Genomic DNA, 19939 nt, shown 5'->3' on the forward strand with positions numbered 1-19939 from the left:
AAAATTAAAAAAAAAAAAAAAAAAAAAATTTAGCCTGCCCTGGAAAATCTAAGTTGAAGGGAGGGGAGAATAAGGAAAATGGCCCAATTGTTCTAGAATAGCACTGTCTGATAGAAATATAATACATACCACACATGTAATTTAAAATTTTCTAGTAGCCCCATTAAAAAAGCAAAATGCAACAGATTACAGGCATATCTTGGAGACACTGAAAGTTCCATTCCAGACCACAATAAAGCAAGTATCACAATAAAGTGAGTCAAATAAATTTTTTGGTTTCCCAGTAGGTATATAAGTTATGTTTACACTATACTGTAGTCTGTTAAGCATGCTATAGCATGATGTCTAAAAAAAGTACACACCTTAATTAAAACATATTTTATTGCTAAAAATGCTTGACTTATTTCACTTAGCATAATCTCCTCCAGTCCCATCCATGTTGCTGCAAGCAGAGAAAGACAATTATCATACGGTTTCACTCATTTATGGAACATAAGAAATAGGAAGATCGGTAGGAAAAGGAAGAGAAGAATGAAGGGGGGGTAAACAGAAGAGGGAATGAACCACGAGAGACTGTGGACTCTGGGAAACAAACTGAGGGCTTCAGAGGGGAGGAGGGTGGGGAATTGGGATAGGCCGGTGATGGGTATTAAGGAGGGCATGTATTGCATGGAGCACTGGGTGTTATATGCAAGTAATGAATCATGGAACTTTACATCAAAAACTAGGGATGTACTGTATGGTGACTAATATAACAAAATAAAAATTATAAAAAAAAATAAAAAATAAAAAAATAAAAAATGCTAACCATCATTTGAGCCTTCAGCAAGTCATAATCCCTGATCACAGATCACCATAACAAATAGCATCATAATGAAAAGGATTGAAGTATTGCGAGAATTACCAAAATGTGTCACAAAGACACAAAGTGAGCAAATGCTGTTGGAAAAATGGCATCAACAGACTTCTTGACGCAGGGTTGCCACAAACCTTCACTATGTGAAACATACAATATCTATGAAGCTCAATAAAATGATGTATACCTGTAAATTCATTTTAAAAATATATTTACTAGAATTTGATATATCCAAAATGTTATTTCAATATACAAAACTCAATATACAAAAACTATTGAGATATTTGACATTCTTTTACTAAGTCTCTGACATCTAATGTGTATTTCACACTTATATCTCAATTTGGATGCTAAATTCATTAGAAATATTTGATCTGTATTTAGATACTATAAGATTTATAACTGAAAAGATGAATTCACATACTGAAGTTGTTTCAAACATAGCTTAAAGTTTTCCATTAACTGAATCAAATACCAAAAAACATTTTAATATTCGCATCCACATTGACAAAACTGCTTCAGTTTTTAAATTTAAATGTCAATCAATTAAAATTAAATAAATTAAAAGTTTAGTTCCTCAGGACTACAGGTCAAATTTCAAGTGTTCAATCATACATGTGGCTAGTGGCTACAAGTTAGGCTGCGCAGGTCTAGAGGCGGGTTCCCAGGTGACACAAGGCCCATGGATGGCAGACACAGAGTATCTGGAGGGAAAATGCATACGAGCTAGGTCACAGCACAGAGCTGCTCTATACTAGTTGCCAAGAAGGAAGATGATATCATGACAAAAACAGATTTCCAGGGAGACTAATCTACAACAGAAAAAAGAAATCAAAAAAAGAAAAAAATACAACAAAGTCAGGGAGACAAACGGACAGTTTATCATAGTAAATAAAATATGAAATAATGAAGACTAGAAGTGGAAGTGGGAAAAAAGAATGAGGCGTAGGCAAGAGTCTGAGAAGCTGTTTGCTAGATAGAAGAACTGACAGGGCTGAAGAATAGATGGGACACAGAAGAGCCCCAGCTAAAGACCTCAGAGGGACCTGGGCTTTGTTTGCTTTGTGTTATGTTGGGGTTTTGTTTTGTGTTCGTTTTTTCTCTCTTCTATCTTCTACACACATTTAACAGGGAAAATGATATTCCACAGTGGTTTTCAGGAGAGTTTTTTTTAAAGAACGTTTCTGTGACTCTGCTTTTGTTTCTTTTTTAAGTAATCTGTGCACCCAATGTGGAGCTCAAACTCACGAGCCTGAGATCAAGAGTCACCTGCTCTACAGACTGAGCCAGCCAGGTGTGCCTGGAGTTCACAGATTACTTGAAATACCTAGTGAACTCCTGGGAATGTAATGGGTCAATTATTATGGAGAACAAGAAGGAAGGAAGGGAGGGAAGCAGACAGGACATAAGGGGAGGGAGAAGAAGAAGGAGACAGAGAGGCTGTAAGTTTTAAGTTTAATATTTACCAATAAATAGATGACAGATCAAACCATGTGAGTGAGTGAGATCACTCAGGGAGGTATTTCGAGTGAAAAGACAGGAGCCACCCCAGGAACAAAACATTTCTAGGGACACAGAAGTCTTCAAAGGAATGCTTCTAGTGGGCAAAGAGACTGAACCAGACAGGTTAGGTTTGTTCCATGGCCTCATTCACTCAACCAACATTTATTGAGACAAAGGCCTAGGTGTTCACATTCTAGATACAAGCCAGGTGGGCTGCCCTGGAAGAGTGCACTGCTAGGCTCGCAGCCAGGACTGAACCCCAGATGGCTCTGCCTGCAGCAGCGTCTCTGTCCTATACAACAGGAGTCATGTACAGTGTCACTGACAGTCTTCCAGCCTTGGAAATAGATCAGTCTAAATTCTATCCTGTTTCCTCAAAGTTTCATTCGCCATATATAAAAATGCTCTTCAAGGAAGATCTCACTTTTCTTAACAGCAACCAAGTAATTAGATTCCTATCTTGGAGGGAAAAGACAAGTTAGGGATGTGCACAGTTGGGATAATGTAGGCATCTTCCTGCATATAATAGTGATGGTGCAGGAGTCCGTGCAGGGCTTTGGGAGGCCAGTTGGTGTTGGACTCCCACCCATGAGCTGTTGCAGTAAGATGGGTGTGGAAGTACAGAAAAAACACAAATTATGATGCAAGAAAATTCAGAAGACATTTAGTTCAATATGAACTGATGACACATTATACCATTTAATATTTGAAAGGAGTAGTACTCAAATTGAATTAGGATAGAAAGGTCTAACTTTGTAACTTTTGTTTCCATAGAAATGTCACAATATTTTCCATTACGGATCAAAAGGACCACCATATTTTCACCTGCTCTAACAACAGATTTTTAATGTTACCCTGGAGAACAACTGCAGCTTTATATTTCTTAGTAATGAAACTTCTATTTCCCCTGCCTTGTAATGTGAAGGAATATATAGTATTCTGAGTTCAAATTGTGAAATACAATAGAGAAAATTACCCATTTTAGAAACATACTTCCTTCTATTGCATAACTGACTTTTAAAAAAAAAGACCCTTAAAGGAAGAATTTATTCATTAAATCTAACCATTTGCACAAAACAATGCTCTCCCTCAATTCAATCTTTACCTCTCTCCTCCCAAATTTTTCATAAAAGATAGAACTCAGTCTCATTAACTTTACACTTCTCTCAATGACATTCAAGATTTTGAAATCAGAGAACCACGGAACGTGCAATAAGGAAAAGCAGTTGCCTGGAGTGTCCTTCTTTCCCCTCCATCTGACATCTCCTACATGTCATCTATGTGCCAGTTGAAATATCCCTCTGGGAAAATGGAGCTGACTCATGTGAATTTCTCTGTGCCCTTACAACACCTCTATTCTCTTGGAGAAATCTACTTGTATTTTTCTTACATGTAAACACATCTCTGTGCCAATCCTTCAGAACAGGACCCATATCATGCACATCTTTGTATCTCTGGAGATTGGCCCAGTAACTGGTCTAGGAAGTACCCAATAAATACTTGTGTAAGAAATAAAGAATGGGGGACGCCTGGGTGGCTCAGGTCATGATCCCAGGGTTCTGGGATCGAGTCCTGTATTAGGCTTCCTGCTCGGCAGGAAGTCTGCTTCTCCCTCTGCCTGCCGCTCCCCCTGCTTGTGTGTGCGCTCTCTCTCTCTCTCTCTCTCTCTCTCTGACAAGTAAATAAATAAAATCTTTAAAAATATATATATTAAAAAATAAATAAAGAATGGATATATAAATGAATAAGTGTTCGACTAAACTATAAGAAATAGATTCAGAGCTGAAATTCTTAGCTGTATTACCTTGAGCAACTCATTCCACCTCTCTGAGCTTTCATTTCCTTATCATAAAAAAGATCAATAGTGGATTGCCTTGTGGACTTCTCAGGGTACTGGAAAGCAGCACATATGACAATATTTGTAAAAGGTCCTGAAAAATGGTAAAGTACTATGTAAATGTTAGTTATTGTCTAGTGTCTGGGTAGAGACATAAAAGCTTAAAGCCTAGCCAAGTGTAGAACAGGGATAGGAAATAAATTCCCTACATCTGGGAATGTGTCATTATTGACCCAGATCCCAAAACAAAATCCTAAGAAACATCCTTGACTCCTCCTTCTCCTCACTCCTAACACCCAAATAGAACCAGTATCACCTGTTTCACCATCACTGGGGACAATACAGACAAAAACAAGTATACATTCAAGCTTCCACCCTTCCTGGTAGCAGCAAGTCCACTTCCTCCCTCTATATCACATCTCCCCATAATTGACCATGACCTCCAGGGATTACCCAATCCAAGGAGTGGGATCAGGATGGGAAGCATGGTTTTGGCTCTTCATATAAGTGAACAACCAAGTAGAGAACTGGTATCTGACAGAGTTCTCAAAGAATTTTGCTGTCGTAAACAGGTCCTGTATGGTTGACTGCTGGAAAGACTGGTCAAACACCCATCTCTGGTTTTGAGGAGTGCCACATCATGCACCACCAGGAAGTTAGGCCTGAAGGAGCCTCCAGCACCAGCCACAGACTATGCCCAAACCAGCCCTTCTCCATAAACTCCAAAACCCTCGTCTCAGTGGCTGCTCAGCAGTCCCCTTGCTTCAGTCCTATTTACAGGATATCACTGCCCATCTCTACCACTAGTTCACGAAGAGGTCTTCCTGGCCTATGTTTACAGGTCTCCTTAACTTTGAACCTTGGGAAGCAGCATTGTGTTCCAGTATCTTTTCCCATACTGAATACTGGATGCCTTCTCTTGATACTTACATAACCAAAGTAATTCAGTAGATTTTATAGAACGATGAAGATTAGTTGCAAAGACACCACCCACCCGCCACAGATACCCCATTCGATATCTGCCTTGACAGGCTGTCTATCACACAGGCAGTCACAAAGTTCTGCCATTCTGATGCCAAAATATTTCTCAATTCCATTAATTTTCCTGGCCACTACCTTTTTCAGGCCACATCTTTCACCTGGATTACTGTGGCAGCTTCCTAACACTGCCTGCCTTTTATTACTTCACTCCCATCCACTCTCCCGATGATAGCCAGAGTACTCTTTCCAGACACAGATCAGATCCTGTCCCCTCTTTGTTTACAAGTGCAGCACTTCTCATTGTCAACCTAGTGAACCCCTTGATGTGATTTTACAAGACCTCCATGGTCTGGCCCCTACTTACTTCTCCAGCTTTACATGTCATCTTCCCCTGCCTTCCCCACTGCCCATTGGTCCCTTTCCTTCTCTCCTAGTCCTATCCTCCCATCTTCCCACAGGAGTTTCTTGCTCCTCCCTTATTCCCCTTGATCTAGTATGAAGAAGGGGAGAATGTCCCCAGGAGAACGAAAAGAAAAACGCCAGGGTGCTCTCATTTCTTCTCACTTTGAGAAATCACCACTCTTCTCATTTTCCTAATAAATCTTTAGTGTTTCTCCTAAAGAAGCTGGAGATAGGTGATGGTCACTGACCCAGTCATGAGGTGACTACGTCATCACTTGTCTTTAGGATGACGAGATACTAGATACCCGTGGACCTCAGCTTTGGGGGCTTCATGGACCCCCAGCTGATAAGAAAATCCCCATTTAATATCACTTTACATTAGTTTAACTCGGCCTGGTTATGTGACTATATAAATTTGTAGCAGACTAAGAGAACTGAAATCATCATCTTTTAAAATAACTAGGTTATATATGTCATAGATTATATTAAATATCTTGTCTTATTCTATGGTATGTTTTATGCCATGTCAGATGTCAGAAAGATAAGTCAACTGTATGACAGGGTTAATCTGTTAGAGGGCAGCATTTTCTGAATATGTATTTTAAAATGTCATGAAAACATGAAATTAGACACTTTTTCTCCTGCTTTACTGGCCTTTATTAAGCTTATATCCTCACCATGGAGCTTTGCTTTCCACAAGATTTTTTTTCTCCCTCTCTTAAGGGTTTTCTGTAATTGAGATACATAACCTACTAGTGACCTGTGGTACAACTGCAATGTATTTCAACTACACTGATGTAGTAGTTTCTTACTTAAAAATAGTATTTTAGTCATTGTAGACATCATGGAGTTTTAAGAATCAAAGCTGTTTATGGTAAAAATACCTTAATTTTCTATATCTGCTTTTATCTTTACAGTAAGAGTAGAAAGTTATAATAGACCAAACTCATTATGATGCTTTTAGTAATGCAATGAACAGAATATTTTAGGCACTTGGAATACATATCTGAAATCCTTGATCAATATTAATTTCAGAAAATATTCAATTCTCATCTCTTTGGCTTGACATATTTGTGGAATTATTTTGAAGAGGATTACATAGCTAAGAAGGAGAGAATGCATTAAAAAAAAGCATATTTAAAAACTTTTTAGATCATTTTAGAGTTCTGAAGGGTTGCAAAAATAGTACAAAGTTCCTGTGTACTATTCCCCCAGTCTCCTTATGTTAAATTAACATCTTTTATAACTATAATAAAATTCATTTTATAAAAATACTATTTTCATATAAAGATCTGAATAGCTGAGATTATTGCCATCTGTCTTTTTAGTTATCTTTTTTATTTTATTTTTTTTCTAGTTATCTTTTTCAGATTTAAACTTCAAGAATGTAAAATTCAGGGGGCGCCTGGGTAGCGCAGTCGTTAGGCGTCTGCCTTCGGCTCAGGGTGTGATCCCTGTGTTCTGGGATCGAGTCCCACATCAGGCTCCTCTGCTGGGAGCCTGCTTCTTCCTCTCCCACTCCCCCTGTCTGTGTTCCTTCCCTCACTGGCTTTCTATCTCTGTCAAATAAATAAATAAATAATCTTAAAAAAAAAAGAACGTAAAATTCAGGTATAATCAAATTTGTACCCTAGCAAAGACTATTTATTACCACCACTCCACACCTACCTAATAGTTCAGTTGCTTTTGATATGATATTTTATTAGGTTTTATTCATTTGTGTGACATTTTTATTCTGTACTTCCTATGGACTAAACTCTTACAAAGTCCCTGCCCTCAGGGCGCCTGGGTGGCACAGCGGTTAAGCGTCTGCCTTCGGCTCAGGGCGTGATCCCGGCGTTATGGGATCAAGCCCCACATCAGGCTTCTCCACTGTGAGCCTGCTTCTTCCTCTCCCACTCCCCTGCTTGTGTTCCCTCTCTCGCTGGCTGTCTCTATCTTGTTGAATAAATAAATAAAAATCTTTAAAAAAAAAAAAAAGTCCCTGCCCTCAATGAACATCCCTTCTAGGTGGGAAACACAAAAAGACAGAACAAATGAGATGGACGATTACAGTACCAACATGATGGATGTTATAATACAATAAAGTTACTTCAATAGTTAAGGGAGCATAAAAGATAAGACTCTAACCTAGTCTTGGAGAATCAGCAAAGACTTTCACTGAAGTGGCTTTAAACTGTGACATGAAGATAGTAGGAAGTATACCAGTAAAGAATGGAAGGGAGATTATTTCAGGCTGGCGAACAAGAATGGGATAGCCTGGGAAGTGAGAGATGGGAGAGGGAGGGAGCAGAGAGGAAAGAGGGAGAGAGGGAGAGAGAGAGGGAGAGAGAGAGAGAGAGAGAGAGAGAGAAGTATTTGCTAGAAAGGGAAAGTAAATTAGGAAACAAGGACTAGGAGAGAAGGAAAGGGACCAGTGGGCAGTGGGGAAGGCAGGGGAAGATGACATGTAAAGCTGGAGAAGTAAGTAGGGGCCAGACCATGGAGGTCTTGTAAAATCACATCAAGGGGTTCACTAGGTTGACAATGAGAAGTGCTGCACTTGTTGTAAACAAAGAGGGGACAGGATCTGATCTGTGTCTGGAAAGAGTACTCTGGCTATCATCGGGAGAGTGGATGGGAGTGAAGTAATAAAAGGCAGGCGGTGTTAGGAAGCTGCCACAGTAATCCAGGTGAAAGATGTGGCCTGAAAAAGGTAGTGGCCAGGAAAATTAATGGAATTGAGAAATATTTTGGCATCAGAATGGCAGAACTTTGTGACTGCCTGTGTGATAGACGGCCTGTCAATGCAGATATCAAACGGGGTACCTGTGGCGGGTGGGTGGTGTCTTTGCAACTAATCTTCATCGTTCTATAAAATCTACTGAATTCCTTTGGTTATGTAAATAGCAAGAGAAGGCATCCAGTATTCAGTATGGGAAAAGATACTGCTTTCCAAGGTTCAAAAGCCAGGAATTAAAGGGAAGTCCTAAGAAGTCCATGCTCACCCTGGTCATGAAATGTGCCAGTGCTAAGGCCTCCACAGAGATCTCCAAAAAGCTCATACACACAAGCTATGGAATAAAGACCCTGCATTGAGGACCTGCTTCCGTGACAGACGTACCAACAGCTCCTGATCCAGAGGGACTGACCTTTGCCTTGAGCCTCCACATCAGGAGCCAGCCGGGACAGCAGAGCATAGGAAGGTCCAGCGTAGAACCTATTCCCCCTTCCTCGCTGCTGCTCTGCAGAGCTGGGGGCCGGGCCTGAGATGTGAAGAGAGGGGAAAGGTCTGAATGGAATGAGAGATTCATTTTTAACAGTTCATATTTTAAAACATAAATGCATTTATTTCGTTTTTTTTTTAAAAAACACCATAAAAAAATCAACAAGATCATTGGTGAAAAACCTTGCTCCCAGCTCTGTTTCAATCACCTAATTCTCCAAAGAGGTAATTACTTTTGTTAGCTTCTGAATTCGTTTCTTATGGCTACTGTAACAAAGTACCACAAACATGGTGGCTTAAAACAACAGAAATTTATTCTCTTCAATTTCTAGTGGCCAGAAGTTTGATCTCAGTGTCACTGATAGGAAATCAAAGTGTCAGCTGAGCCACGCTCCCTCCAGAGGCTCTAGGGGAGACTCTGCTCCTTGCTTCTTCCTACTTCTGGCATGCCTTGACTTGTGCCCATATCACTCTATCGGCTGCCTCCCTGGTCCCAGTGCCTTCACCTCTTCCGCCTATAATCACTCACTGACTCTCTTATAAAAATGTCATCACGGCATTTAGAGCCCACCTGCATAATTCAGGATAATCTCCTTAACTTAATCATATCTTTTGCCATGTAAGTACTGATCATAGATTCCAGAGATTAGGAAGTGAGTGTATCTTTAGTGCCATTACTTAGGCTACCACAAATTCCTATTCTCCAGATATATGCAAATGCAAGCACATAGGAAAATATACCCACATTTTTTCACTTTCTACCACAAAAGGCAATTTACCATACATGTTCTGTATCTTGCTTTACTGACCGAACAATATATGTCGAGATCTTTCCCTATCACTGTACAGACAGCAACTTCCATTTGTACAGGTGCATAGAGCACCACTGAATGCATGTATGCAATATATCTCACCCATTCCATGCAGTTTTCATTTTTTGACATTATAAACAATAGCAAAGTAAACAACTTTGGAAGTGTGTACACACATAAACACACATATTTGAAAATATAACTTAGGAATTTTAGAAATTCCTAGAAGTAGAATTTCATTGTCAAAGGGCATGTGCATTTGGGTTTTTTTCCTTTTTATTATTCAATTAACATAGTGTTATATTAGTTTCATGTATACAATTCAACAATTCTATACATTACTCAGTGTTCATCAATGTAAGTGTACTCTTATCCCCCTTCACCTCTTTCACCCATCCCCCCACCGACCACCCCAATGGCAACACCAGCTTTTTCTCTACAGTTATGAGTCTGATTTGTCTTTTCCTTTGTTCATTTTTGCTTTTTAAATTCCACATGAGTGAAATCATTTGGTATTTGTCTTTCTCTGACTGACTTCTTTCACTTAGCATTATACCCACGAGATCCATCCATGTCACTGCAAATAGCAAGATTTCATCCTTTCTTACGGCTGAGTAATATCCCACTGTGTGTGTGTGTGTGTGTGTGTGTGTGTGTGTGTGTGTGTTTATCACATCTTCTTTATCTATTCATCTACCAATGGACACTTGGGTTGCTTCTCTATCTTGGCTATTGTAAATAATGCTGCAGTGAACATAAGGGTGCACAAATCTTTTTGAATTAGTGTTTCTGTTTTCTTTGGGTAGATAGCCAGTAGTGGAATTACTAGATTGTATGGTAATTCTATTTTTAATTTTTTGAGGAACCTCTAGACTGTTCCACAGTGGCTACATCAGCTTGCATTCCCACCAAAAATTCACAGTTTCCTTTTTCTGCACATTTTTGCCAATACTTATTGTTTCTCGTGTTTTTCATTCTAGCTATTCTCACAGGTGTGAAGTAATATCTCATTCTTGTTTTGATTTACATTTTCCTGATGACTAGTGATGTTGAACACCTTTTCATGTGTCTGTTGGCCAACTATATGTCTTTCTGGAAAAATGTCTGCTCAGTCCTCTGCCCATTTTTAATTAGATTATTTGTGGGTTTTTTATTAAGTTCTTTATATAGTTTGAATATTAACTCTTTATTGGATACATCATTTGCAAACATCTTCTCCCATTCAGTAGGTTGTCTTTCCATTTTTTTTTTGATGGTTTCCTTTGCTGTACAAAAACTTTTATTTTGGGGTAGTCCTAATAATAGTTTAATTTTGCTTTTGTTTCCCTTGGCAAAGGACATATATCTAGAAAAATGTTTCTACAGCTGATGTCAAAGAGATCACTGCCTGTGTTTTCTTCTAGGAATTTTTCAGGTCTCAAATTTAGGTCTTTAATCCATTTTGAGTTAATTTTTTTGTATGGTGCATGAAAAGTAGTCCAGTTTCATTCTTTTGCATGTAGCTGTCTAGTTTTCCCAACACTATTTGTTGGAGAGACTGTTTTTCCCCCCACAGTATATTTTTGCCTCCTTTGTCATAGATTAGTTGACCGTAAAGATGTGGGTTTCTTTCTGGACTCTATTCTGTTCCATTGATCTATGTGTCTTTTTGTGCCAGTACCATACTATTTTGATTGTTATAGCTTTGTAGTATATTTTGAAATCTAGGATTGTGATACCTCCAGTTTTGTTCTTCTTTTTCAAGACTGCTTTGGCTATTCAGGGTCTTTGTGGTTCCATACAGATTACTTGTTCTAGTTCTCCGAGAAATGCTATTCGTATTTTGATAGGAATTACATTAAATTTGTAGATGCTTTGGATACTATGGACATTTGAATAATATTGGTTCTCCCAATCTGTGAGCATGTCATGTCTTTCCATTTGTTTCTGTCATCTTCAATTTCTTTCATCAATGTTTTTATAATTTTTGGCATACAGGTATTTCAAACTCCTTGGTTAAGTTTATTCCTAGATATTTTATTCTTTCTGGTGCAATTGTAAGTGGGACTGTTCTCTTAATTTTTTTGTGTGCTACTTCATTATTAGTGTATAGAAATGCAACAGATTTCTGTATATTAATTTTATATCCTGCAAATTTACTGAATTCATTTATCAGTTCTAGTAGTTTTTTGGTGGAGTCTTCAGGGTTTTCTCTATAGTACCATGTCATCTGCATTCTCCCCAAAACTCATGTGTTCACCAACCCCAAAGCTCTCTGAATTCAGTCCTTCTGGGTTTTAATGGAGGTTCTATGACATAGGCACAATTCATTAGAACACTGGTCATTGGTAATTGAACTAAGTCTACAGCCCCTCTCCCCCTCCCTGGAGTTCAGTAGATGGGACTGAAATGTGCCAGAAATGGGGACAAGGACCAAATATATATATTTCTGACTATGTATCACAAGATCATCAAGCAGTTTTAACTCAGAGATAATAATGCTAATAATATTAAAATAACAATACAGACACTTACTGGGAGTTTACTATGTGTCAGGTGTTTCCTAAACATTTTATATGCATAAAGTCATTTATGGTCCCCATTTTACAATTGAAACTGAGTAATCCAGCTTCTGGCAAAAAACCTATGTGTGATTTTTCAGGCCCAACAAAGGCTTTACCTGGCAGGCCCCAAAAGGGAAAGGAAAGCTACCCTCATCGCACCAGTGTACAACCAATCCACTGCAACTCTCTGGAGGAAGTTGCAGTCCAGAACTCACTTATGTTGTTTCTGTATCTTGCCTGCTGTGAATAATGATGCAATGAACATGGGACCACAGATGCCTCTTCAAGATAGTGATTTTATATTATTTGGATATAAATCCCCAGAGGATTGCTGGACCATATGATTTTTAAATTTTTAATTAATTTCTATTTGTAATTTTTTATTGACCCTCCATACTGCCTTCCATAGTAGATGTACCAATTTATGTTCCCACCAATAGTGAACAAGGATTCCCTTTTCTCCACATCCTCACCAATGCTTGTTATCTCTTATCTTTTTGGTAACAACCATCTTAGCAGGTATGAGATGTGATTTCATTGTGGTCTTGATCTGAATTTCCTTGACGACTGAACATGTTGAACACCTTTTCATGCACCTGTTAGCCATTTGTATGTCTTATTTGGAAAAAAATGTCTATTCAGATCCTTTGTTCATCTTTTTATCAGATTTTTTTTTGCCATTGGGTGGGAGGAGTTCCTTATAATTTTGTATATTAACACCTTATCAGCTATATGGTTTACAAATATTTTCTCCCATTCTGTAGGTTATCTTTTCATTTTATTAATGGTTTCTTTGGCTTTCCTTTTTAGTTTGATGTAGTCCCACTTGTTTATTTTTGCTTTTGTTGCCTGTGCTTTTGGTGTCAATTCCAAAAAATGATTGCTAAGACCAATGTCAAAGAACTTCTTCCTTATATTTTCTTCTCGGAGATTTACAACTTCAGGTCTTATATTTAAGTCTTTAATTTTGAGTTGATGCTTGTGTATAGTTTAAGTGACCAATTTCATTCTCTTGCATATGCTTATCCAGTTTTCTCATCACCATTTATTGAAGAAACTATCTTTTCCCCATTGTATATTTTTGGCACCTTTGTTGAAAATGTCTGTTTTTATGCTAATATCATACAGTTTTGATTGCTGTAACTTTGTAATATAGTTTCAACTCAGGAAGGGTAATGCCTCTAACTTTGTTCTTTCTCAAGATTGTTTTGGCTCTTGGTGGGTGTTTTGTGGTTCCATACAAATTTTAGGATTTTTTTTTCTATTTCTGTGAAAAATGCCATTGGAATTTTGATAGGGATTATACTGATTCTGTAGACTGCTTTGGGTAGAACAGAGATTTTAACATTATTAATTCTTCCAATCCATAACACATATTTCCATTTATGATTTCCTTCATTTCATTCATCCATGTTTTATAATTTTCAGCATACAGATCTTTCACCTCCTTGTTAAAGTCATTTCAAAGTATTTTATTCTTTTTGTTGTTATTATAATCTTCTTTTCTGATAGTCATCATTACTGTATAGAAAAGCAACTACTGATTTTTGTATGTTGATTTTGCATCCTGCAACATTACTGAATTCATTTGTTAGTTTTAACAGTTTTTTTGGTAGAGTCTTTAGTGTTTTTTATATATATGATCAGATTACTACAAAGAGAGATAATTTGACCTTTTCCTTTTCAATTTGAATGCTGTTTATTTCTCTTTCTTGCCTAATTGCTCTGGCTAGGACTTCCAGTACTACCTTGAATAGAGGTAGTGAGAGTGGGAACTCTTGTATTATTCCTGATCTTAGAGAAAAAGCTTTCAACCTTTCATTATTGAGGATGATGTTAGCTGTGGCTTTGTCATATATCTCCTTTATTATGTTGAGGCCATTTATTTCTATTCTTACTTTGGTGAGAGTTTTTATCACGAAAGGGTACTGAATTTTCTCTGTGTCCATTGAGATAATCATGTGATTTTTTTTCATCATCCCATTAATGTGGCATATCACATTAACTGGTTTTCATATGCTGAACCATATATTCTTTGCTTCCCAGGAACACATCCCATGGTCATGGTGTATGACCCTTTACTGTGCTGCTGAATTCATTTGCTAGTATTTTCTCGAGGATTTTTGAATTTATGTTCATCAGGGACATTGGCCTGTAGTTTTCTTGTGGTGTCTTTGTCTGGCTTTGATATCAGAATAGTAGAGATTATGCTAAGTGAAATAAGTCAAGCAGAGAAAGATGATTATCATATGGTTTCACTTATTTGTGGAACATAAGGAATAGCAGAGAGATTATTAGGAGAAGGAAGGGAAAAAATGAAGGGGTGGGAAACAGAGGGGGAGACTAGCCATGAAAGACTAATGATGTACTGTATGGTGACTAACATATCATCATCATCATCATCATCATCATAATAGTATTGGCTTCATAAAATGAGTTTGGAAATGTTCCCTTCTCTTCTATGCTTTGAAAGAGTTTGAGAATGCTTGGTGTTAATTCTCCTTTAAATATTTGGTAGAATTCACTTGTGTGTCATCTGGTCATGGACTTTTCTTTGTTGGGAGGATTTTTGATTACTTAATCCACATACTAGCTGTAAGTCTATTTGAACTTTCTATTTCTTCATGACTCAGTCTTCTCAGGTTGTATATTTCTAGGAACTTACTCATTTCTTGTACACTATTGAGTTTGCTGGCATATAATTGTTCAGAGTAGACTCTTATAATCTTTTTTATTTCTGTGGCATCAGTTGTAATGTCTCTTTTTTCATTTATCATTGTATTTATTTGAGTCTCCTCTTTTTTCCCTTAGTCTAGCTAAAGGTTTGCCAATTTCATCTTTTCAAAAAACCAACTTAGTTTTATTGATCTTTTCTATTGTCTTTCTAGTCTCTATCTTTGTTATTTCCTTCTTTCTACTAACTTTGGGTTTAGATTGTTCTTGTTTTTCTAGTTCCTCGTGGTGTAAAGTTGTTTGAGATCCTTATTTTTTTCTTCATGTAAGCATTCATTGTTATAAACTTTCTTTTTAGCATCGTTTTTCAAGCACCCAAAAGTTTTGGAATCTTGTGCTTCCATTTTTGTTTGTCTCAAAATTCTTTTTCTTTTTTTTAAATTATGATATGTTAGTCACCATACAGTACATCATTAGCTTTTGATGTAGCGTTCCATGATTCATTGTTTGCGTATAACACCCAGTGTTCCATGCAATACGTACCCTCCTTAATACCCATCACTTGGCTAGTCCACCCCCGACCCCGCCAAAACCCTCAGTTTGTTTCCCGGAGTCCATAGTATCTCGTGGTTCATGACTATTATCATATGGTTTCACTCATTTGTGGAACATAAGGAATAGCAGGGAGATCGGTAGGAGAAGGAAAGGAATAATGAAGGGGGTAAACAGAAGGGGAAATGAATCAAAATATTTTCTGATTTTCCTTTTGATTTCTTCTTTGACCTACTGGTCGTTCAGGAATGTATTTTTCAATCTCCACATAATGGTGAATTTTCCAGATTTTCTCCTGTTATTGATTTCTAGTCATATCACTGCGGTCAAAAAAAACATTTGATATGATTTTATTCTTCTTAAATTTGTTAAGACTTGTTTTGTGGCCTAACATATGATCTATCCTAAAGAATGCTTCATGAGCCCTTGAGAATTTTATTCTGTTCCCATTGCATGGAATGTTCTGTATATGTCTGTTAGGTTCATTTGATCTAATATGTAGTTCAGGTCCAAAGTTTCGTTAATGATTTTCTATCTGGATGATCTATCAACTGTTGAAAGTGTGGGTATTTAAGTCCTCGACTATTATTGTATTACTCTCTATTTCTCCCTTTAGATCTGCTAATAATTACTTTATATATTTAATTGCTCTGAGGTTGGGTGTATATATATTTACTATTGTTATTTCCTCTTGGTGAATTAATCCCTTTATCATTATATAATGACCTTCTTTGTCTCTTATTACATTGTTTACTTAAATTGTATTTTGTCTGACATAAGTATAGTTATCACTGTCCTTTTTTGGTTTCCATTTGCACAGAGCACCTCTTTTTCCATACCTTTATTTTCAGCCTACATGTGTCCTTAGGTGAACTGAGTCTCCTATAGGCAGCATATAGTTGGGTTTTTGTTTTTTGTTTTTTTATCGATTCAGTCACTCTGTCTTTTGAGACTATAGTTCATTTACATTTAAAGTAATTATTGATAGATAAGGACTTACTTTTGTCGTTTGGACCACTGTTTCCTGGGAGTTTTATAGATTCTTTGCTCCTTCCTCTCTTGTTTTCTTCCTTTGTGATTTCCTATTGTGATATGCTTTGACTCCCCCTTCTCTGCATCTTTTTCTGTATCTATTATAAGTTTTTGCTTTTGGGTTACCATGAGGCTTACACAAAACATTTTATAACAGTCGATTTAAAGCTTATAACAACTTAACTTTGCATACAAAAGCTCAACACTTTTTACTACCTCCCTCTCAATTTTATTTTTGGTGTCACAATTTACATCTTTTTATATTTTGTATCCATTAACAAATTATCGTAGCTAGTTATTTTCAATACTTTTGCCCTTTAATCTTTACACTAAAGTTATAAGTGATTTGTACACCACTATTACAATATTAGTGCATTCTGAATTTGATCATACATTTACCTTTACCAGTAAGCTTTACATTTTCATATGGTTTTATGTTACTAGTTAGTATCCTCTCCTTTCAACTTGAAGAACTCCCTTTAGCATTTCTTGTAAGGTAGTTCTGCTAATGGTGAACACCTTCAGTTTCTGTTTGTATAGGAATGTAATGATCTCTCCCTCATTTCTGAAGGATAACTTTGCTGGGTAAAGTATTCTTGGTTCTTTCCTTTTAGCCCTTTGAAAGTATCATCCTACTCTTTCCTGATCTCCAGAGTTGCTGCTGAGAAATTGGCTGATAGCCTTATAGGGAGGTTCCCTTGAACCTGGCGCCGAGGTTCGTATGTGAGAAATTTCTTTTGCTGCTCTCAAGATGCTCTCTGTCTTTGATTTTTGAGTTTTATTATAATGGGTCTCAGTGAAGTCTTCATTAGGCTGAACCTGATTGGGGACCTTAAAGCTTCATATACTTGTATGCCCATATCTTTCCCCAGGTCTGAGAAGTTTTCAGCCATTATTTCTTTAAGTAAGCTTTTTGCTCCTTTCTTTATTCTCTTTCTAGGGTTCCTATAATGTGAATATTGTTTCACTTAATGCTGTTCTACAGTCCCATAGGCTTTCTTCATTCTTTTTCATTCTTTTCTTTTTTCTCCTCTGACTGGATAATTTCACAAATGGCCTATCTTCTAATTCACTGATTTTTTTTCCCTTTTGCTTGATTAATTGTGCTATTGAAGCTCTCTTTTACACTTCTAAAATTTCAGTCATTTTATTCCTCCACAAAATTTATTTGGTCTTTTTAGTGCTTTCTCTCTTTGTTGAACTTCCTATTTTTTTCTTTTATTGTTTTCCTGATTTTATTAAAATTTCTATCTAAGTCCTTCTATAACTTTCTGAGCTTCTTTAGAACAATTATTTTGAATTCTTTGGCAGTTTGTGGATCTCCATTTCTTTTGGCTCAGTTACTGAAAGCTTATTGTGTACTTTGGTGTTGTCATGTTCCCCTGGCTCATAGCAATCCATGTAGCTTTGTGGTATGTGTCTGCACATTTGAAACAATCACTTCTTCCAGACTTTATGAATCAACTTTTGTTAAGAAAAATCCTTTCCCTGTGGGTCAGGACATGTTGGAGTATGTTGTGGCTCTTGGTCTATTAGTATGGGATTCCAAGTGTGGGGGCATGTGGTACCTCTAGGTTTGTGGGGGCATAGTGTCTCATCAGGACAGGCAGCTGTTTTCCACACTGACAACTGTATGATCATTTGTAGTGAGACATGCAAGGTGTCTGTGGTGGCTGCAATGGATGTTGGGGTCTTCAGTAGAACCTCTAGGTCCAGAGGCAAGGGACCAGACCTGGTGGTGTACACATGCTCAGCTGTGGGAAATGGCTACAGGTGCCTGTGTGGTGGCAGGGGCTGGCTGCAAGCATACAAGCAGTGGCAAGGGCCAAGGTCAATTTTGGAGGCCAGGGCCAACTGTGGACACATAAACATCTGTAGGGTCCCAGGGTGTTTAGCATGCCCTTGTACAACTGCAGAGGCTAGCCAAAGGTACATGCATGGCAGCAGGTTCCAATGAAAGGAATCAGGGCCATTGATGTGCACGTATACATCTGCAGGGGCTAGCTGCAAGCATGTGTGTTGATATAGGCCTGTGACAGGGTCAGGGCCAGCTCCAGGCACCCAAGTAGCTGCAAGGCTCTTGATGTACACTCATGCTACTATAGGGGCTAGTCCCAGGCACACAACACAACAGTGATGATCAGCGATAGGAGTTGAAGCAAGCAACATACAGGTGCACAAGTACAGGGGCTAGCTGCTAGTGCATGAGGTGGTGTAGGCCTATGACAGGGGTCGGGACCAGCTCCTGGCACACAAGCAGCTGTTGCTGTGCACTCATATGGCTGCAGGGGTTAGCTGTAGACATGTCAACTGTGAGCAATGAGCAGTGGAAAGTGGTGATAGAAGTCAGGCTGGCAGCATGCAGGTGCAGGGCAGCTGTATTGCTGAAGCTTCTTAAGTGGACTCCTGAGCTCTTCCAGAGCTATTTTCACTTGTGGATAGCTGTCTAATTGCTGTTCTTTTTGTGGGGATGGAGACTTGGGTCTCCTGCTCCATCATCATGGTGTCACTCTGTTATGCATTTAAGTTCTACAAATGATTTTAACTCAAGACATGACAATTATTGTTTTATACAATATTTATTCATGTATAATTTACTCATTATATATCTTTTCACATGTTCCTCATTCTCTCCCGCATTTTCGTTTCCATTCAGTTTCATTTTAGTCCTGCCTGAAAAAAATCCTTTTAATATTTTAGAGCAGGCCTGCAAGCGATAAATTCAGTCTTTATCTTCATTTTTTGAAGCACATTTTTGCTACACATCAAATTCTAAGCTGTTATTTTTTATAAGCAGTTTAAAAATGAAACTCCATTGCTTTCTGGTTTCAGTTGTTTCTGCTGGCTGTCAGTTATAGTGTTGTTCTTCTCTTCACTACTTTTAAGATCTTCTGACTTTATCTTTGCTTATCAGCTGTTATTCCACAATTTGCATGTGGTTTCCTACTTTCCAATCTGGAGTTTTCTGAGTTTCTTGAATCTCTTGGTTGATATCTTTCATCAGTTTGGAACAGATTCTCAGCTCTTTTTAATAATGTGTTTGCCTCAATCTCTCCTTTTCCTCTTGGAACTCAATTACATGAATATGAGTATGTCTCATCTGTCTCTTATACTCTACTCTTTTTTCCACCTTTTTTTCTCTGCTTTGGTCTGAGTACTTTCTATTGGCCCATATCCCAGATCACTAATTCTACATTCTGCTAAGTCCCCTCTATTGCTAAACTCATACTTCTTAAAATTTCAGATACTGCATTTTTCAGTTCTAATCTATTTGATTATAAAGATTTCAATTGTTTTACATTTTCCATCCTTTCATATATTTTGTCCTTTTCCTCTACTTTGAATATAACATATTTTAGAGTTCTTATCAGCTAACTTCAATATCAGCAACATCTGTGGATCTGCATTTTTTCTTAATTACTATAGAGTCTTGCCTCTTTGCTTATGTAGAAATTATTTTATTGTGTGCCAGATAGTATGTATGGAAGAACCACAGAGGTTCCATGATAAAGAGGGTTTCTCTTTGATTTCATTAGCCAGTTA

At 37.7% G+C, this 19939-nt stretch overlaps 1 protein-coding gene across 2 annotated transcripts in view; it reads right to left on the reverse strand.

Annotated features, from left to right (window-relative positions):
• FANCB (FA complementation group B) overlaps positions 1-19939 on the reverse strand; it is a 71234-nt gene that overhangs the window by 14749 nt on the left and 36546 nt on the right. The window contains exon 10 of one of the 2 annotated variants that reach the window (XR_004622285.1): positions 8711-8824. Coding sequence is in view for 1 of the 2 variants with exons in the window: in XM_034648834.1 (XP_034504725.1) it covers positions 8683-8824 (142 nt within the window). In the remaining variant the exon portion in view is untranslated. Of the gene's footprint in view, positions 1-8682; positions 8825-19939 lie in introns of both variants that reach the window. The other variant, XM_034648834.1, reaches the window with a different exon arrangement.

Source organism: Ailuropoda melanoleuca, chromosome X (genome assembly GCF_002007445.2).
Source record: "Ailuropoda melanoleuca isolate Jingjing chromosome X, ASM200744v2, whole genome shotgun sequence".
Classification (NCBI taxonomy): domain Eukaryota; kingdom Metazoa; phylum Chordata; class Mammalia; order Carnivora; family Ursidae; genus Ailuropoda; species Ailuropoda melanoleuca.